Source organism: Ranitomeya imitator, chromosome 5, assembly GCF_032444005.1.
Source record: "Ranitomeya imitator isolate aRanImi1 chromosome 5, aRanImi1.pri, whole genome shotgun sequence".
NCBI lineage: Eukaryota > Metazoa > Chordata > Amphibia > Anura > Dendrobatidae > Ranitomeya > Ranitomeya imitator.
In genome coordinates this window covers 385,249,523-385,271,983 of record NC_091286.1, presented here as the reverse complement: position 1 = coordinate 385,271,983, position 22,461 = coordinate 385,249,523, and the positions used below count along the sequence as shown (strand labels likewise).

General features: G+C 38.8%; 1 protein-coding gene across 2 annotated transcripts in view; it reads left to right on the top strand.

Annotated features, from left to right (window-relative positions):
* MLIP (muscular LMNA interacting protein) overlaps positions 1-22,461 on the top strand; it is a 407,499-nt gene that overhangs the window by 197,399 nt on the left and 187,639 nt on the right. For both annotated transcript variants that reach the window (XM_069726767.1, XM_069726768.1), the window contains 2 exons: positions 5,284-6,666; positions 13,532-13,603. In XM_069726767.1, the coding sequence (XP_069582868.1) occupies positions 5,284-6,666; positions 13,532-13,603 (1,455 nt within the window). The remainder of the gene's footprint in view (positions 1-5,283; positions 6,667-13,531; positions 13,604-22,461) is intronic.

Below are 22,461 nucleotides of genomic sequence, written 5' to 3'. Positions count from 1 at the left end.
ATAATGAAATTTAACACTATATGCTAATTTTTTGAGAAGGACCTGTATTAGGATCCATACTAGGAGACATAGGGACAGCCGACGGTGAGTGGGGGCGCCAATCTCGTATCTGTGTTTAGGGTGCCAACCTCCACTGATAGGTAGGCAGTACTAAGAGGTATTGTTTGGCAGGGTTATCCCAGAGTGCACGGTTGTGTGTTTTATGTGTTTATCTGGTTGTATTTGTGGCATGGTTTTAATTAGTATATTAATTAAAAGCTATATTTTATCTGTGTTATCTTTAGTACATAAAGAGTTCCTATTGGTATAATATAGATTGTCGTTGACCTTTAAGTAGCTGCTAAGACAGCTCCAAGTGGTGTTGAATTAACATCTTATATACAATTATTCTACCCATCCAAGATGTGTTGGCTTTATTGTATTTATCTAGCACAGTTTGAGTTTCTTTGAAGATATCCATTAGGTTAAGTTTCACCATTTTGCTCAAAGGTTTTCTGAAGTTTATTCCTAAGAATATGTTTTTAGAGACTTCCCATGAATAAAAGAATTCACCCTCTAAATCTTTTTTGAGTTTTAAGTCTAAGTTAAAGCAAATAATTTTTTTCTCATTTATTTTATAAAGTGGGCAGCCCTGACGAGTTCCGTTTGATAGGGTTAAGGGGGTTGGGAAGTGGTTATTAATTCATTCTTTTGCTGTAGATGATGAATATACTGCAGAAATGAAATTGAACATTTGGCCTTTGAATCCAAATTTTTTGAGAGTTGCAAGCATAAAGTTCCACTTTATGCCGTCAGAGGCCTTTTTGGTGTCTAAAAAAAGGAGTATGAATGGTAAGTTCTCTTTGTCGATTATGGAAAGGAGATTAATTGTTTTTCTAGTGCTGTCCGAAGGCTGTCTCTTTTAATAAATCTAATTGGGTCAGAGTGAATTAGTGTGGGAATAATTATTCTTCGTTCTTTTTGCAATCATTTTGGTGCAAACTTGTACTGTACATTGCTGTCTGGTTTGGGAATTACTATAATGTTTGCGTGTAAAGACTCTTTAGGGAATGAAGTAGAAGTTGCTGCAAAATTAAAGAAATCCGGGAAAGATGGAGTTAGGAGATTCTGGAAATTTTTAAAGTAATCGTTGGAAAAGCTGTCTGGACAAGGGGCTTTAAAATCTTTTAATTTTTTGATTACCATAATTATTTCTTTTTTTTCAAAAGGTGAATTTAAGGAGTCGATTTGAGATGAATTTAAGTGTGGGAGGTTAACATTAGAAATAAACTTATTACTGTCCTCCATGTTTGGGTTAGAGCTGAGTGGCTCTGTTTCCTAATTATAAAGATAAGAGTAAAATTTGCCCAATTGGTTTCACAATGTCTTGGGTGAGTAAGAAAGATGAGTCAGATGCTTGGATTACTTTCACTATGCTTTTCAGTCAACGAGATTCTTTGACTGAATTTGCGGTTAGCTTAGAGATTTTTATTATAAAAAGAATAACACTTTTGTTTGGAGGATTTGGTCAATTTATCATAGTCTTTAAGTGAACGATTTTTTTAATTCTGCTCTAAGTTTCAGGAGATTTGAATGGGTAAGGTGAGATGGTTTGTTTTGTTGAGTTTTTTCTTCAGAATTATTTTTTTTAAATTTCTGTTATTTTCTCCCTTTTTAGTGAGTAGCATTTAGTTGGACGGGGGGATTTCAAGAGTTCAGTTTTCGTTAAAGTAATCGACTATGGCTTCTTCCACCTTATTTTTATATGGTGGGCAGTTTAGAATGAAAGAACTACCTTACCATTCTCGGAAATTGTATTTGGGTCAGACAATGTGATATTACCAATAAAAATTTCAATGAATTTTTGTATAAATGATATGCCTGTGAGAATCAAATCTATTCTTGAGAAAGACTTATGATAATTAGAGTAGAAAGTAAATTATTTAGAAAGGACACTGAGACAACAAAAAACATCAAACAGACAAAAATTATTTTTAGGCCCCAGTTTTGTATTTTCTCAAGGGTAAAAGGATAAATTGGACCCCAAAAGTTGTTGTCCAATGTGTCCTGAGTACGCTGATACCCCATATGTGGGGGGAACCACCGTTTGAGCGCATGGCAGAACTCAGAAGGGAAGGAGCACTGTTTTACGTTTTCAATCCAGAATTGGCGGAATTGAGATCGGATGCCATGTCGCGTTTGGAGAGCCCCTGATGTGCCTAAACAGTGGAAACCCCTCAATTATAACTGAAACCCTAATCCAAACATATCCCTAACCCTAATCCCAATGGTAACCTTAACCACACCCCTAACCCTAATCCCAACCATAAATGTAATCCAAACCCTAACCCTAACTTTAGCCCCAACCCTAACCCTAACTTTAGACCCAACCCTAACTGTAGCCTTAACCCTAGCCCTAAATTAACACACAGCAAAAAAAGTGGTCCTCCAGCCTACAATGACCAAACTTGGAGCACGCAGATATATGACGGCTGTCATGGAAATCCCACAGTGGCAAATCTGTGGCCTTAGAATTTTTTTTATGCTAAATAGTGCTGTATAGAATTTGAGTATCAGACAGCCCAAAAATAAGTACACCGGCCTACAATGCAAAAACTCAGAGCACAGAGATATATGAGGCCTTTTTCGGTGAATTTAAAACACAAAAAAAGTGGCACAAAGGTAGCACACACAACTATGCTACGTATGCCTGACAAACTATGATTTTTCAACAGCCCCCTCAGTCTGACAGAACAGACTGTATATTTTTTTTTTGGGGGGGGGGTTAATTTTTGGAAAAAAAATAGGCATATAGTAAATAAGCTGGAGCAGCAGCAGGCACTTATGGAGCTTTGGGAAGGATGCAGTGGGAGAAATGGACGCACATAGAGTGCCTTGCAAGAGGCCTTGCACTGATGTGGATATGCCTTGCCCTGCTTACCTAGCACTGCAATATCAGGACTAGTGTTGAGCATTCCGATAACGCAAGTATCGGGTATCGGCCGATACTTGCGGTATTGGAATTCCGATACCGAGTTCCGATACTTTTGTGGTATCGGGAATCGGTATCAGATCCATATTAATGTGTAAAATAAAGAATTAAAATAAAAAATATTGATATACTCACCTCTCCGGAGGCCCCTGGATATCACCGCTGGTAACCGGCAGCCTTCTTTGCTTAAAATGAGCGCGTTTAGGGCCTTCCATGACGTCACGGCTTCTCATTGATCGCGTGCTGCTCATGTGACCGCCACACGACCAATCACAAGCCGCGACGTCATTCTCAGGTCCTAATCTCCTCATTCTAGGAATTTAGGACCTGAGAATGACGTCACGGCTTGTGATTGGTCGCGTGGCGGTCACATGAGCAGCACGCGACCAATCAGAAGCCGTAACATCATGGAAGGCCCTAAACGCGCTCATTTTAAGCAAAGAAGGCTGCCGGTTACCAGCGGTGATGTCCAGGGGCCTCCGGAGAGGTAAGTATATCAATATTTTTTATTTTAATTCTTTATTTTACACATTAATATGGATCCCAGGGCCTGAAGGAGAGTTTCCTCTCCTTCAGACCCTGTGAACCATCAGGATACCTTCCGATAATTGGTGTCCCATTGACTTGTATTGGTATCGGGTATCGGTATCGGTGATATCCGATACTTTTCGGGTATCGGCCGATACTATCTGATACCGATACTTTCAAGTATCTGACGGTATCGCTCAACACTAATCAGGACCCATGAATTATCCCTAAAAAGGACTTTTGGTTTCTGAGGAGTTGTGGATGTAAGAGTTTCAGACCTACACTAACTCTAAAAACCATGATTCTGACCCTATCTCGGCAGCAGCTCTCCCTATTCTCGCTGAAACAGGAACAGAATGCGGCAAGAAGGGCGGTGCCAGGTCTCTTATACTCAGGATGATGCTGTACGGCCAATCACTGCATGACCACAACAAAGATGGCTGCGGTGTTTCATGGCCTGGCAGACAATCCCTGCACTGTGATTGGGTCGCTAAAGTCTGCCAAAAACACTGTGTTGAGACAACAGTTACCGCCGAATAATCCCGGAAATGCTTGCTGTTTGGCGAGTACCCGATACTTGGGTGAGTAACGAGCAGTGGCGAGCACGTTCGCTCATTACTACTCAGAGAAACACTTCTTTGTAGCTGTCCCTCTCAGCAAGCCCCCTGTAAGCATTGATTTTTAAAGCTATTATACTTATGTGGTCTAATCTGCTACTAGATGAAAACCACTGTAAGCTTTTTTTTTTATTGATTTTAACACATTTAGAAAATAAACTATGCAATAAATGATTACATGATATTGGCTCAGGATGAATATATCAGAAATATGAGTTATTATAACAAAATACAGACTTATACATTGTGATATGAAAAAGAAACGTGAAAACTGTTGTCATTTTGTGATCTTGACCTTTGAATTAGAAATCAATGCCCAGTTACTATAATTATATAAAAAATAAATTGATGCACAATTTTGGACATAAAAACAACATGCTGTTAAAAGTGTGAATATTCAGTTTAAGAATATGCACTCATATGACACATTTATTTCAGAACTGTTTGCAATTCTTTGATACAAATGAAATGGGTTTTCCAAAATGTATTTCCAATTATAGAAACTGACACTACCACATGTGAACATACACCAACTGATGTGAATTTCAACCTCTTCATCAAGGGGCTAATTTTCAATGCTGCATTTTCATTTTTTCCTCTCCTTGTTCAAACTTTTGATTTTCATTTAAAAAGCTACATGAGGGCTTGTTTTTTGCAGGACAAGTTGTAGTTTTGAGCACAGATTGTAAGTGGTGAAAATATGCTATTCTACCATGTTTCTTGAGATTTGCTGGTAACATAATTTCGCACTGCAGGATAGTACGATTACAGCAATGGCAACTATATATATATATATATATATATATATATATATATATATATATATATATATATATATATACATATTCCATTATTTTAGTTATAAGTATGTTTTATTTTTCTATTTACTTTTGCTGTTCTGCATTGACTCATTATGTGAATAAAGTGAAGTCATAAAATTTGATATGCATTATTCATTAAAATATTGTTGATGCAAATAAAACAGTAAAAAATAGAGACATATAAACAAGAGATATCTAAAAGAAAGAAAATTGTGCAAGAAAGAGTTGCTGAAATTGTCAGAAAAGTTTAATCATTTCAGTTTATTTAGAAATAAAGATGTAACAATAACTATGAAGAATTGCCTGTGCTAATCTATTTCATTGTTTTATTTTTTTCTCTCTTTAGCAAATTTGTACTGATGGCATGGACTCACATTCTTCTCAGTTATCAAATGTCTCACACTCAGACAACAAGACAGTAAGATATAGAGGAGAAATCACTAATTCTAATATAGATAAACTTAAGAGTGAAGTTAAGGACAATTTTCATACACCTTTTGAACCAATAAAATCAAATTCATTACATACATTGACAAGAGAATCTCCAGTGAGTTTATATACCAAAAGATCTTTGCACTCTCCAACTGATTTAGAAATTTCAGAATACAAAACTTCATGTATCAACCAGAGTGGACGGTCAAATGTATTGTCTCCTCTTCCTATACATGTTACAAAATATCCACTTTGCCGTAGTCCTAGCCCACTGAGCTCTCCATTCTTTGGATCTTCTTCAACAATCTGTAGTATGAATGAAAGCACATCTCCAATTCCAAAACCAGATGCCACTTCACCTGTTTCATCACGACTTTCATTTTTAACCTCCTTACTGAAATCAAAACGTTCAAGTTCAAAAAGAACAATTTCTCCTGATCAACATTATCAGTCTGAGCCTAAGGCAACTTCCCCTACGCCTTCTGCTTATAAGAAGTTGTCTGTGATTCCAAATTTACCTAGAAAAGCTCTATCCTGTTTTTCACTAGACTATCCAAGAGAACCCAAAATGATACATTTTCAAAGAAAAGCTGAAATTATGCCATCATCATCAGAGGCTGATATATTGCATGGAGAATTTCCATTCCACCAAAGTCAAAACAGGACATTTTCCCCAGATTCAATTTGTTTTAAGCCAACTGCAAGTGATCAACTTGCTCAGAAAGGATCTTCATCATTGTCTTCTCAATTGCATCATAGGTCAACTACATCATCCAACATTGATAGGGAACATATTTTATCCTTGAATGAAAAACCTCCAATAAGCAGACTACCATATACACCAATAAAAAAATATTCAGTTCTTGGAAAATCCAAAAGAGTTACATTGTTTCCTCCTCCTTCTCACTTTGATCAGTCAATTCGTCACTTACCTGATGAAAGGAAAAGTGATATGAAAAGACATCCATCACTGAGAGGTAATTTTAGATCAACCTCTCATGCATTAAGTGAGAGTTCACTTCCATGCCATGTGATATCTAATTCCTCTATGGATATTGGAAAATATCATTCATCCATTATATGTAGAGAAAATATGGAGACAGATCAGAATACATACCAATCACAGAACCCAAACTCACAGTGTCAGTCTTTTAGTTCAGAAGTATCGAAAAAAAATGCACCACTTTGCTCATTATCTACTAACATTACTGCACTTCCAAGATCAGTCCTGTCAAGATCATGCGAACTGCCATCAAGAAGTTCATTGTCTCAAGTTTCTGACCTTGAAAATAAAAAGGTATAGAATATTTATATATACTTTTCATGCATGATAAAAGCAAACTAATTTTGTATTAATGGCACATTTAAAATTACATTAAGAAATGCATGTATGACCTTTTTTTCCCTTGCTAGAATTCATTGTCAAATAGCAATGCAACGGGGAAACTTTTCTTCTGAGGCCAGCTTTAAGTAGCACATATAGATATTAGCAATAATTTGTTATTCGCATTTTTACTCAATGGTAATTTTATCATTAAATTACTGCCATGATTAATAAGTTTTCACATTTTGAAATGTAATCAGAAAGGTTAAAGTGAACAGGACAAAAAGAGTTAAAACGCTGTCCAAAAAGCAAATATCCTAAAAACCTACATTGGCTTATACAAAAACTGAAAAATATAAAATATTACAGTGAAAGTAAGTAAACCACCAAATTTGTTAAACTTGCTGTCGGCTGTACACTCTAGTTGATAACTTGCTAAATCAGCCACGATCAGTGTTGGCACCGTCCATATCTGTTTAACCCCTTAGATGCTGCTGTCAATACTTACTATATCATCTAAATGGATAAAAGTGTGTGGGGACTTCCTCTTTATCCCCATCGGTCCCCTGAGATCATGATTGTGTTGTCCTGATGTTGGTCATGGCAGTTCACAGCCAAATAGCAGCTTTAGAGTCTCCCAGCTACAGTGACCTGTTCAAAAGTTAGCGACATTTAGGTGGTAAAAATACACTTTTTCATTCCTGTCATGCCACTTTGTATGAATTCCTTAAAAGCATCGGAAGGGTTAATAAACTACCGGACAGCAGTTTTCATTATGTCAGGAGGTGTTGTTTTTAAAATGGTATCATTTTTGGGGTTTTTCCAATATAGAGGACCCCTAAATTCACTTCAAACCTGGATAAGTCACTAAAAAAAAGAAATGTTGAAAATTTTTATGAAAAATCGCTGCTACATTTTTAAACCTCCTAAAATGCTAACAAAATAAAATAACATTTTACAAATGGTGCTGATTTAAAGCAGACATGAGGGAAATGTTATTTATTAATGTTCCGCTATGGTATGACTATACGGATTAAAGGGATAATCATTCACAGTTTGAAAATTGCTAATTTGTTTACATTTTTGCCAAATTTCTGATATTTTTTATAAATAAACACAAAACATATCGACCTAAATTTACCATTAACATAAAGTATAATGTGCCATGAAAAAACTTTCTCAAAATCACTGGGGTTTGTTGAAGCATTCCAGAGTTATTACTACTTAAAGTGACACTGGTCAGATTTTAAAAATTTGGCCCCATCACTAAGGGGTTAACTAAGATATACGTTGACCAAAATGTACCATTGGATTTTCTGTGCTAATAGAGCTAAGCACAATGAATTGGAAGTGCTAAACCCATATACCGTATATACTCGAGTATAAGCCGAGATTTTCAGCCCAAATTTTTGGGCTGAAAGTGCCCCTCTCGGCTTATAGTCAAGTCATGATCGGCGGTGGGGTCGGCGGGTGAGGGGGAGAGAGGCCTGTCGCATACTCACCTAGTCCTGGTGCTCCTGGTGCTGTCCCTGCCTGTCCTACAGTCTTCGGGTGCCACAGCTCTTCCCCTGTTCAGCGGTCACGTGGGACTGCTCATTAAAGTAATGAATATGGACTCCACTCCCATAGGGGTGGAGCCGCATATTCATTTCTGTAATGAGCGGTCCCATGTGACCGCTTACTACAGGAAGAAGCTGCGGGCGCCGGAGACCATCTGTCCGGGAGACGGAGAAGCTGCCAGGGACGCCGGGAGCAGGTGAGTATTACATATTTACCTGTCCGTGTTCCACCCGCCGGGCGCCACTCCGTCTTCCCGTCCTCTGGCTCTGACTGTTCAGGTCAGAGGGCGCGATGACATATTAGTGTGCGCGCCGCCCTCTGCCTGAACAGTCAGTGCGGAGAGACGCCGAGATAGGACGCTGAGGAGCTGCAAGCAAGAGAGGTGAGTATGTCTTTTTTTTTATTGCAGCAGCATTCTTTATGGCACATGAAGAAAAAGAAAGTGGCAGCACTCACCGATCTTCTTATGCAGGTGTATTTATTTGGTAAAAGTCTTCACGGCACAGGGGTGTGTAACATAGGGATGCGGGAGCAGAACGACGGCCGTTTTGCGCCGGTCTGGCGCTTCCACGGGAAGATCGGTGAGTGCTGCCACTTTCTTTTTCTTCATATCCACGTTATCTGGTTTTCTGGCTACAGCACCCGAGATCGGGGGGATCAGCTGAGGCTAATTAGCCTGAAGCGGAGGTAGTCAGCTGCAGCGGTGGTGCGGTCAGCTGTGCTCTCGTCTATGATTCTTTATGGCACAGCTTTCTATGGATCATTAATGGGGCAATAATCAATGGTGCAGAGCATTCTATATAGCACAGCTTTCTATGTATTATTAATGGGGCTGGGGAACAATTTGAAAAATTTTTTCTGTTGAGTTAGGTTTTTGAGCTGATTTATACTAAAATTGACATGCTGATTCCAAAAATGTAGTCAGTTTTTTTCTAGCACGTAAAGTTTTTCCTCCACAACTTACCTGCCAGAGAAGCACAATTGCACTGATATCTGTAATAAGACTTGTTATCTGATTACAATTCGACTCATATAGAGCTATGTGGCAACTTTTTAGAGTAGTCACAACTGAGACAGTGTGGTGAGAGGTGTGTGCAGCTCCCAATACGTCATAATTATCAATATCTTTACACAAAAAATGTATCATAGTAGGAATAAATAGGATTTGTGGTAGGTTTTCTCTTTACATTGGGCGCTTAGTTGTAATTTATATATCTTTTTTATTTTTTTCTTTGTTAGTTTTCAAAGCTTGTAACTTTCCATCTCAGTGTTTTATTTACATATGTACATATTTCCTTTGTTTCAGATCATGTCTGCTCCTTCTTCCTCTCGTCGTAAATGCCTAAACAACCCTGACTCCTTCTGCTATATTTGTGGTGTTTTCTGTTATGATCTGGTGGTTTAGGAACAACATGAGACAAGCTCTGAAGGAGATGGTATCTGTACTGACCGCAGACCTTGAACCTAGCAGCGCAACTAGAAATAGCCGTGGGGGTACCTGACGCTCCCTAGACCCCTCGGCACAGCCTAAGATCTAACTTCCCCTAAAGATGGAAACAGGAAATCTATCTTGCCTCAGAGAAAATCTCCAAAGGAAAGATAGCCCCCCACAAATATTGACGGTGAGAGGAGGGGAAAATAACATACGCAGAGATTAAATCAGATTTTAGCATTGGAGGCCAGTCTAGCTTGATAGATAGGACAGGAAAGGATACTGTGCGGTCAGTATAAAAACTACAAAACAATCCACACAGAGTTTACAAAATCTCCACACCCGACTAAAGGTGTGGAGGGTAAATCTGCTTCCCAGAGCTTCCAGCTAACAGAAAAAATCCATAATGACAAGCTGGACAAAAATAGAATGCACAGAACAATAAGTCCACAACATGTGGACTGAAATGAGCAAAGCCAGAACTTATCTTTGCAGAACTGGTCAGGAAACCAGGAGAATCCAAGCAGAGATGTGAATCCAGCCAGAAAACATTGACAAGTGGCATAGGCTGAAGACTAGAGCCAGGTTAAATAGCAGAGCCAGGAGAGACGATTAGTGAAAGCAGCTGCAAAGCTAAACCCAAGGAGCAGCAGTTCCACTCAAAACCACCAGAGGGAGCCCAAGGGCAGAATTCACAAAAGTGCCATTTACAACCACCGGAGGGAGCCCAAGAACGGAATTCACAACAGTTTTCACCATTCCAGTTCAAAGGGCAAACACCAGTGCATTTGTCAAACAAGCATATTTTGCATATTTTAAAGTAAAACTCGGTGATCAAGATAAGCCATGGGCCCCTCACATAGTGTGCAAGCAGTGTGTCGAGAGTTTATAGATGTGGACCAAAAGAACACGTGAAAAGTTGGCATTTGGTATCCCCATGGTGTGGAGAGAGCAAAAAAGTAATTCCACAGACTGTTACTTCTGTTAAGTGAAAACATCAGGATTTAACAGGAAAAATAAAAGTAAAATAGAATATCCAAATCTACCGTCAGCTATCAGACCAATGCCTCATTCAGCTGAAATTCCAGTGCCAGTTTTCGAACAGCTACCATCTCTAGAAGTTCTGAGTGATGTTGATGAACACAGTGACAGCAATGATGCAGAATTTGAAATTCACAAGGATTCAGTTCGTAAGGGATTTGATCAGCATGAGTTAAATGATTTAGCACGTGAATTGGGCTTATCAAAAAAAGCTTCAGAATTACTAGCATCAAGACTGAATGAGAAACAGTTACTTGAACAGGAGCGAAGGTATCATACTTTCGTACTAGAGAAAGTACATTTTTGCAGTACTTTTGGTGTGACAGCGGTTTTGTGTTTTGCCATAATATTCCTGGTTTAATACAAGAATTAGGGCTTTCAATGTACAATCCAACTGAATGGCGATTGTTTATTGATAGCTCAAAGTGGAGTCTTAAGTGTGTCCTTCTACACAATGGCAATTTATTTGGTGCAGTCCCTATTAGGCATTCTGTCTCTCTTCGTGAAGAACATGGAGATGTAAAGAGAGTTATTGAGTTATTAAAATATGACACACACAATTGGATCATCTGTGTTGACCTTAAAATGGTCAGCAACGTGGGTACACAAAGTATCCCTGCTTTCTCTGTATGTGGGATAGCAGAGCTTGAGAAAAGCATTGGGTTGAGTCGAATTGGCCTCCAAGATCTGGTCTTAAACCTGGAGATCCTAACATTCTACATCAGCCACTTGTTGACAGGAAGAATATACCATTCCCACCTCTGCACATAAAACTAGATCTCATGAAGCAATTTGTAAAAGCATTGCCAACTGACGGTGACTGTTTTAAGTACATCATGTTGGCACTTCCTGGACTGTCCATTGAAAAAATCAAGGCTGGTGTGTTTGATGGTCCACAAATTCGACAGCTCATCAAAGATGAACATTTCTCCGGGACTATGTCAGATCTTGAGAAGAATGCTTGGTTATCATTCAAAGATGTCGTCAAGAACGTTCTTGGAAATACACGTGCAAGTAATTACAAAGAATACAAAGAAATTGTTCAGAAACTATTGGAGAGCTACAAAGCGCTTGGTTGCAACATGAGTATTAAACTACATTTTCTGCATTGCCATCTTGCCAACTTTCCGGAAAATCTGGGTGCTGTTAGCGATGAGCAAGGTGAACGATTTCACCAAGATTTGAAGGTTATGGAAGACCGTTACCAGGGTAGATGGGATGTACATATGATGGCTGACTATTGCTGGAGCATCAAACGTGATTGTCCTCAAGTTAAACACTCCAGAAAAAGCTATAAATGTACATTTTTACCTTAAATACTTGCAGATATATATATATATATATATATAAATATCCTTTGTAAAAAACATGATAGTGTTAAAAAACATATTTGGCATGCCTATTTCTTATATATTTCATTTTTTTGTTCATATTTGTACTATTTAAAATAAACAAAACACTTTTTAGGTACAGTAGTTTACATATTTTTGAGAAGACAAAAATCCTATAGTTCAAAAACTTGACGTAATAGAGAAAAACTGAGATCATTTCTGGATTCAGCATCCAAAAATTAGTTAAGAACAGTTGTCTGACCTAACTCCTAAAAAATTGTGTTCCCCAGTGAACGGTGCAGAGCATTCTATATAGCACAGCTTTCTATGGATCATTAATGGGGCAATAATCAACGGTGCAGAGCATTCTATATAGCACAGCTTTCTATGGATAATTAATGGGGCAATAATAAACGGTGCAGAGCATTCTATATAGCACAGCTTTCTATGGATAATTAATGGGGCAATAATCAACGGTGCAGAGCATTCTATATAGCACAGCTTTCTATGGATAATTAATGGGGCAATAATCAACGGTGCAGAGCATTCTATATAACACAGCTTTCTACGGAGCATCTATGGGGCCATAATCAACGGTGCAGAGCATTCTATATGGCACAGCTTTATATGGAGCATCTATGGGGCAATAATGAACAGTATGGAGCATTATATGTGGCACAGCTTTATATGGAGCATCTTATGGGGCAATAATGAATGGTATGGAGCATTATATGTGGCACAGCTTAATATGGAGAATCTATGGGGCAATAATGAACAGTATGGAGCATCTGTTTTTATTTTTGAAATTCACCAGTAGCTGCTGCATTTCCTACCCTAGGCTTAAACTCGAGTCAATAAGTTTTCCCAGTTTTTGTGGCAAAATTAGGGGGGTCGGCTTATACTCAGGTTGGCTTATACTCGAGTATATATGGTATTTATATTTTGGCTAGCATTGGGTGCATTTTGACTATGTTTTAGTTGGTTCTTTATCAGAAACAATAAATTATAATTGTAAATTATGGTTATTTAAATTATAACAATGCTATATAAATCATTATAATGTTTTCAATTGTATATCTAAATCAACTAAGCAAAAAAATGCATACAAAGTTAACTAGTGTATTATTTTTTGGCTTGTTTGCACTATATATAAATATAAAATTGCAAACCACAAACTAATTATAACTATATATAATGTTCTTGTGCTGATTCAGTAATAACAGAAAAGATGGTCTGAGCAGAAAGTTTCATTTAATTTTAAACTTTTAGATATACTGTGTTTTGCTCATTTTCGCAAACTAAGTCATATTGACTTAAAAATGTAAGCTGTGAAGGTAATTCTATTCATTATTAAATACACTCCTGAACAATGTAAGGGAGATAATTATCACATGACAACCTTCGTATCTAACATATACTTAAAAAGTACAGTTAGGCTCTGTATAAAATAAAGCTTCTGTTTTGTAACTTTTAGTTATACAAAATCAAGTCAAGCTACAAATCTTTTGCTGCAATTCCTACAAATACATTACTTCTGGATCAAAAGGTGAGTGACCATTTCCTTAGTGATAAATTATTTTGAATTCTATATATACTGACTTTTATGTGTGACTTTTATATGTGAAAACCTTAGACGCATGTCAAATATTGTGAATTTATGCAATAATTCATTTCTCACTGTGCTGACATTGTGATAAATCCGTAGATGAATCTTTTTCAGTGTTAAAAGTATTTAGTATATTGTTTAACAAGAAGAATATCTACCTCTTTCTTTGGTCTGGTCACACTTCCATCAATCAGCAAATCCTGTAAGAACATGTCCCATAATCATAGTAACATAGTAACATAGTAACATAGTTAGTAAGGCCGAAAAAAGACATTTGTCCATCCAGTTCAGCCTATATTCCATCCTAATAAATCCCCAGATCTACGTCCTTCTACAGAACCTAATAATTGTATGATACAATATTGTTCTGCTCCAGGAAGACATCCAGGCCTCTCTTGAACCCCTCGACTGAGTTCGCCATCACCACCTCCTCAGGCAAGCAATTCCAGATTCTCACTGCCCTAACAGTAAAGAATCCTCTTCTATGTTGGTGGAAAAACCTTCTCTCCTCCAGACGCAAAGAATGCCCCCTTGTGCCCGTCACCTTCCTTGGTATAAACAGATCCTCAGCGAGATATTTGTATTGTAATCGTACAGTTGAGAATAACACAATGCTTTTGCATTTTGCGACAAATTGCATTTCCTGTTATGTGCACACAATTTTTTTGAGGCATTCAAAAACTGTAACCTTTCTAGTGTGAACCCTTTCAGGAAACTTTTCATTTACTAAAGAAGTTTTAAATAATTTTGTGAATTTTTTTATTTGACTGTTCCTACTTTGGAGCATTTTCTATCAAAAAGAGATACTTTAACGATGGGTCATCCACTTAATTTTCTCTCTTTTGTGTTTTTTAAAACCTGAAGTGGAATAAAAATATGCAAAACAGTAAACATATGACTAGGTAGTTGTTTTACAATAAATAGGAAGAGTCTTTCAAGTGTTTTTCGCAAAGTTTTTTTAGGCATTTTTGGAAAGGACCCGCTCCAAAAGACTCATTAAAATACTCTGCGTGCACATACCCTAAGGGCAAAGTCAGATGCTGCATAAATCAGAGCAAGATTAGAACTCAATGCACAGACCTACCAACGGCTCTCCTGACCTGAGCATGACAGTCGCATGCATTTCTATGCAGCTATCATGCTTGGACCAGAAGAGCGGCCAGCGAGTCCATTCATTGTGTTCCAAACTCACTCCGATTCATATAGCTATCACACTCAGCCCAAAATGTGGCACAGTTTTCTCTGTATGTTTCGCAGTATGAATAATTTATTGATTATTTTATAAATGGGTAAAAAAACTTTCTTTCTTCTGTAGAAGTCATGTTTTTTCTGATACAAAATAATACCTTGTTGGTTTTTCATGCAGCAGATTGGAATTTGCTCAATCAAGATCTTTGATTTAAACATGTCATATATTGTGTTTGTTCCTTTGCTGTGGGCTTGCATCCTAGGCCCACATTTTGTGTGCTTCTAACCATCATGCTGCTGATAAACTGTTAAAACCTGCTGTCAATTACAGAGGCATTTAACACACATGGGGTGTGTAATTTCATGTTCCCATAGGTGCATCAATGACATGATTGTGGGGCTCTGTTGAAGACCCCATCCCTGTCATCCCAATTCATCTGTGAAAGCCAGCATTTATGTGGCATTTATGCAAGATTGTGATTTAAGCTGCAACCCCTGAAATAAACTATTAAACAGAGTAAAAAGTGAAAACAGTTTTAAAAAATATGAAAAAAAAATAAAAATCACAAAATTTCAAATCATCCGTCTTTTGCCCCAATAAAAATAAAACAATTAAAAATACAAAAATACACATATATAGTATCTCTGCATCCGTGAATGTCCAATATATCTAAATGTAAGATAAAATAACCTGATTGGTGAATGGCATAATGAGAAAAAAATCAATTTTTTGGCTGCCGCGACATTGCAATAAAATTCAATAACTTATCAAAACATTGCATTTAGCCCATAATAGTATCAGTAAAAACATAAGCTCAGGGCACCAAAAATAAGCCCTCACACATATCCTGAAAAATGAAAACATTACGGGTCTTGTAAAATGGCGAAAAAAGTCAATAACTTCAATAATACACTTTTTTTTCAAATTCAATGCTTTTGGATTATTTTTTTCCCATTTTCAAGCACATTATGAGGTTAAATTAATGATGACATTCAAAGTACAACTCGCCCTGCAAAAAACAAGCCCTCATTCAGCTATATTGACAGAAAAATAAAAAAAGTTATGGCTCTTGGAAGTTCGGGAGTATAAAGAATTATAAGAAAAAATCAAAAAATGGCTATGTCAGGAAGGGGTTACATGCTATTTTTAGTTTATTTTCAACCTATAAATTCAAATTGTTCTCCATTGTAAACTCACCAATTAGATATCTATTCAGTGTAAAAATAACATTTTTGTTTGTCAAAATGCATGAACTTACACTCCGAGTTAAATCCACTGTTAATCTCATCTACTGTTTTGCTTCAAACTGTAGGTGTCAAATAGTAATCTGTACAGAGTAAAGGTTCTAAAACTGTGCAAATCTTTGTTTTACCTGTGAATACAGAAAAAGCACAAATACATGTGGTATTCCAATTAGGACATTAGTTTCTCTCGGACATTAGTAATTGCTGCTGCATTGCCGATTCCCTTTCTTCTCTGTTGGTCTTGAGTATACCTAGCTAGAGAGTATATAATTCAGGTCGCCACAAAAGCCAATAATTGCACTCGGCAGTCATGTAGGGTATACAGCTTATAACCACTGCAGTCAGAAAAACAGAAGACCAGCGGGGAGAGAATAAGATGTGGCACTGGAATAGCAAAGAATAAAAAGAAGTGTGTTCTTTTTTTTAACTAATGTATATTTGTGACTCAGGACAACATTTCGATATTTTGGAAAACTACTTAGTCAAATTCAAGTCCAGAGCTGTAAAGCTGCAGTGTTATCTAACCAATGTGTCATCACTTACATTATCATATAACAAATTAGCGATTTACCTGCGGGTTGTAAAAAATCCATAATAAAATACATCTTTTTTTTGTGAACTGACATGTAATCAATAACTGGTATTTTATCTATAAGTTGGTAATACAATAATAAAGTAATATAAATTCTAAAATGACACATAGAGCAGTAGAGAAAAATAATTCACTATTAAAATGGCATCTCAGGAATGGACTTAGGCATACAATATTACTAGCGAAATATGGAGAAACTGATGTGACTATTGAGAAATAAATGGAAAAAATGTATTGTACTCTTAACTTGTTTTGATTATCCAGCAAAGAATGAGCCCATTACTTATATACTGCATCTTAGCATAACATTATATCGGGAATGGTTAAATGGAACTGATGGCTAATTCACTCTGTCGGAATCATGGCAGCCATGAGTGCTTTTCTGAAAAGTTGAGGCGATTGAGAAAATAACATGCTTTTAAATGGTGACCAGGGATAATATAAACAGGATGGCTAGAAAAACTGTCAAAGTCATGGTGGCTCACATATACAGTTTTTGCCCCATGTGTGTGTAGAGTTTGAGACTAGTGATAAGCGAATATACTTGTTGCTCGGGTTTTCCCGAGCACGCTCGGGTGATCTCCGAGTATTTGTTAGTGTTCTGAGATTTCGTTTTTGTTGATTCAGCTGCATGATTTACAGCTGTTAGCCAGCCTAAGTACATGTGGGGGTTGCATGGTTGCTAGGGAATCCCCACATGTAATCAAGCTGTCTAGTAGTCGCAAATCATCTAGCTGTGGCAAGGAAAACTAAATCTCTGAACATTAACAAATACTCGGAGACCACCCGAGCATGCTTGGGAAACCTCGAGCAACGAGTATATTCGCTCATCACTATTTGAGACCAGTCAAGCAAAGAGAGGAGGAAGGGAAGAAGTCTCCTTGAACTTAGTTGCATCATCCCCAGATTTACAAAAAATATTTTAGAGTACGACATACACGATTGTAGTAATCGAACCAGAATGTGATTCATGCTACCCGTAGTTCAATCAACTGTCATTTCCCATTAATACAGTAAATTGGATCGATGAGCGTAGCATTCTTTACTTAATAGACTAATTCTGTGTTTGAGATAAACGTACTACCCCTTATCAAAATGAATGCTCATAAAGGTTTTTTCTTCATCAAGTATGAAAAAATATTAAAGTATACATGCATGAGCAATATCTGTGTTATAATCTGTTGGTGTAGGAGCAGCATGAGACGTACTCTGGAGGAGGTGGTCCCTGTACTGACCGCAAACCCTGAACTTAGCAGCGCAACTAGAAGTAGCCGTGGCGGGTACCCAACACTCCCTAGACCCCTCGACACAGCCTAAGAACTAACTACCCCTAAAGACAGAAACAGGAAACCTATCTTGCCTCAGAGAAAATCCCCAAAGGATAGACAGCCCCCCACAAATATTGACTGTGAGAGGAGAGGGAAATAACATACGCAGACATGAAATCAGGATTTAGCATAGGAGGCCATACTAGCTAAAAAGAAAGAATAGGACAGAGTACTATGCGGTCAGTATTAAAACACTAGAAAATATCCACCACAGAAAATACAAATCACCACATCTGACTAAAGACATGGAGGGTATATCTGCATCTCCAGAGACACAGCTAGGCTGCAAAAAATCCTTCACAGACAAAGCTGGACTAGACCAAACATGAAAATGCACAGAACTATAAGGTCCACAGCAGGTGGACAGCAAAACCAAAGCCAGAACTTATCTTTGTTGAAATGAACAGCAGAGCAGAAGAGACCAGGTATGGATGTGAATCCTCCAAAAACAATGGACAACTGGCACTGACTAAAGGATAAAGCAGGACTAAATAGCCCAGCCCAGATTGCAAAAAATAGAAACACCTGATAAATGCTGCGATCCAACTACTGCAGCACTACCACTCATAACCACCGGAGGTAGCCCAAGAGCAGAATTCACAACATATCTGCCATTTGTGTATATTTACTGTATGTTGATTGCACTTTCATTCTGTCTTCTTAAACCTACACCTGCAGATAGAGGTATGGATTTGATAACCACTATGTTTAACTCATTTAAATGTGTTACAACTCACAAAGCTTTAAAACACAGGAGTCACTGTGAAAAGAATTATACTTTATACAAAGGGTATGTTTAATCATAACAATAAGCTTGATTGAGTGTGTGGAGTCCATGTGCAATATGTCTTAACATTAGCTCTCATTTACTGATTTAATGTACCAACCCAAGCAAAGTATCCCAATATAGCTTATCCAAGAATTTGTCATGCCAATGATGTATGTAATTTTATATTAGTAGCATCAGCAATATTATTGAACCATAGAAATTACTGTGTGATGAATATTGAAGAAAATTTTTCTGATTAGAAAATTAAAAAAAACTTTTTGCAAAAACTGCATAGATATGATAACATTATACCCCTTTATATAGTTCATATAGGTCCTAAATTCTATTTCCAAATCGTTTTTCAGTTTGTCACTATAATTAATTTTACAAGCTATTTTTATATACGTCTTAGAATACTGCGTATTTATGTCTTCGAATACACTGATTAATTAAAACAAGCATAACGGGTAATAGTCAATTTCTAAAATGGTGCATTAGATTTATTTATGTGACAAACACTCTATTGATCAACAACATGTCATTGATGAAAAATAATCTCAGTTTTGCCTGATTTCCTAATAATTTTTGAATCAGAAAAATGTTGATAACTGTGTATAGTAATGGGCTTGCCTAAATTTGGCAACCCGTTCTTGTGTGGGAAAAAGCCTTGCTGTGGCTCCATAAATCATATCAAGTCATAAAACTAGTATTCCTAATTAGGGTTGAGCGACCTTGACCTTTTTAGAGTCGAGCCGTGTTTTGCGAAACCCGACTATCTTAAAAGTCGAGTCGAGTGGAATCGGCCGATTATCGCGAAAAGTCGGGTATCGACCGAAACACGAAACCCAATGCAAGTCAATGGGGGAGCATAGTCGGCAGTGAGTGGAGGCCAGGAAAACACCTACACTGCCCATTTTAATGGCAAAAACATCCATTCTTGTTACAGAAGCTTGTCAATCGTAATTTACCTTATAATAATTGGAAGGCATTTGAAATTGGGGGTCATTTGGCTAAAGTTGTGGGGGGTAGGGCTGGTTCAAGTAATTAGTGGGCCCAGTAAATCTGGACCACGTCACGGCAGTGGAGCAGGGAGAGGTAAGTATTTCAACTTTGCAAGTGCTGTGATCCTGAGCAAGCAGGGGGGGCCCACTCGTTGGCATTGGCACCGGCACAGGGCCCCTCAAAGTACAGCGGTGTGTTTGCACGGCGGGGGCGTACTATGAGGGGCCCTGTGCCAGTGCCAACGAGTATGCCCTTCACCTGATGAAGGAACCTGCACTTTCATCTGCACCTTCCTCTTTGTCCCCGTGTAAGGTGGTATGGTATGCGGGAAGAGGAACCTGACTTTCAGCAGGGTCACAATCTTGCTGTGTAGCGTGCACGGGGAATGTTGCGTTATGGGTCAATGTACCAGCAGACTCATCTATCACTGGCTGGGCAATGGGCAGGATGAGGAGGAAACACAGATATAGGCCCAAAGAATAAAGTGGGCTAAATGCAGTTCAAAATTGGTAACACAGGATTAACCAGGGGGCATTGCAGTGGAGGACAACTGGAATGAGAGGCTGACACAGAGAGTAGGCCCAAATCAGTAAGTAGTCGAAATGCAGTTCAAAATTGGCAACAGTAGTAAACAGGCGGCACAGCTTTGTTCAGTGGAGGAGAACAGCAAGGAGTGGCAGACACCGATAGTAGGCCCCAACCCAACTAGTAGGCCAAATGCAGTCTAACATTAACAACTACTTAACGAGAGCCTGAAAATGGAATTTCAGGACAGGAAACCAGGAGAACAGCAAGGAGCGGCAGACACTGTTATAGGCCCCAAACCAACTAGTACGCCAAATGCAGTTGTTCCATTTAACAACTATTTAACAAGAGCCTGAAGATAGAAGCTCAGGAAAGGCAACCTGGAGAACACCTTGGAGTGGAACACACCGTCTCTACAACCCAGACCCAACTTGTAGGCCTAATGCAGTGTTGTTTTAACAACTACTTAACGAGAGCTAGAAGACCGAAGCAATGGCGAGGAAACCTGGGGAACACCTTGGAGTGGAACACACCGTCTCTACACCCCATACCCAATTGGTAGGCCTAATGCAGTGTAGTTTGCAACAACTACTAAACAAGAGTAGGAAGATCGAAGCAATGTGGACAAAACCTGGGGAACACCTTGGAGTGGGACACACCGTCTCTCTACACCCCATACCCAATTTGTAGGCCTAATGCAGTGTAGTTTGCAACAACTACTAAACGAGAGTAGGAAGATCGAAGCAATGGAGAGGAAACCTGGGGCACACCTTGGGGCGGCAGACACTGTTAGTAGGCCCTACCAAAGTAGTAGCCCCAATGCAGTTTTCAAATTCCTAGAGGCTGAAAACAAGACTATTGACGCTCTGCTTTTTTCAAAGGAGGACAGCTGTATTGAGTGGCGCAGACAGAAACAGGTAGTAGGCCTTAAACCAAAAATGTGGCTCACTGCAGTTTAAAAAAGGTTACAGGGGTACACAGGCAGCATTGCTCTGGGCAGTGGAGGACAATTTCAATAGTGGACCGCAGACAGACTTTGTACGCCTACTATTAAAAAAAGGATGCTCTATGCAATTAAAAATAGGTTCCAGGGGTCCACGGGCAGCAGTGGTGTGGTCAGTGGACGAGTATTGGAAGGAGGGACCGCAGACAGGCGTAGTAGGCCTAACATAACAAAATTAGGCTGTAGGCACTTTAAAATTGGTTCCAGTGGTACACGGGCAGCAGTGGTGTGGTCAGCGGAGGAAAATTTGAATTAGGGACTGCAGACAGACTTTGTAGGCTGTCCCCTGTGGACCATGCATCCAACACATTAACCCAGTGCGCCGTAATGGACATGTAACTTTTTGTGGACATGCCAACGGGTCCATGCGCCTCTTGTCAGGTGCACCTTTCTACTGTTTGATTGCCTGAGTGCTATGACAATGCAGACTTTTTCATGCCAGTGGAGGGCTGGGATGGCTTTTCTCGCAAAAGAAATGTCGAGTGGGTAGCTTGAACTGTGGTACAGCGTAGTTCATCTGGGCTTTCTAAATATAAAACAAAGAAAAAAAGGAGGCTCCAGGCACTTTCAGCTGGGTTCCAGGGGTACACGGCCAGCATTGGTCTGGTCAGTGGAGAACTATTGGAAGGAAGGACCGCAGACAGGCTTCGAAGGCCTAACATAATAAATTAGGGCTGTAGGCACTTTAACATTGGTTCCAGGGGTACACGGGCAGCAGTAGACTGGTCAGTGGAGGCCTAGTGGAAGGAGGGACCGCAGACAGGCTTCGAAGGCCTAACATAATAAATTAGGGCTGTAGGCACTTTAACATTGGTTCCAGGGGTACACGGGCAGCAGTAGACTGGTCAGTGGAGGCCTAGTGGAAGGAGGGACCGCAGACAGGCTTTGAAGGCCTAACATAATAAAATTGGGCTGTAGGCACTTTATAATTGGTTCCAGGGGTACACTGGCAGCAGTGGTCTGGTCAGTGGAGGAGTAGTAGAAAGAAGGGACCGCAGACAGGCTTCGAAGGCCTAACATAATAAATTAGGACTGTAGGCACTTTATAATTGGCTCCAGGGGTACACGGGCAGCAGTAGACTGGTCAGTGGAGGCCTAGTGGAAGGAGGGACCGCAGACAAGCTTCGAAGGCCTAACATAAAAAAA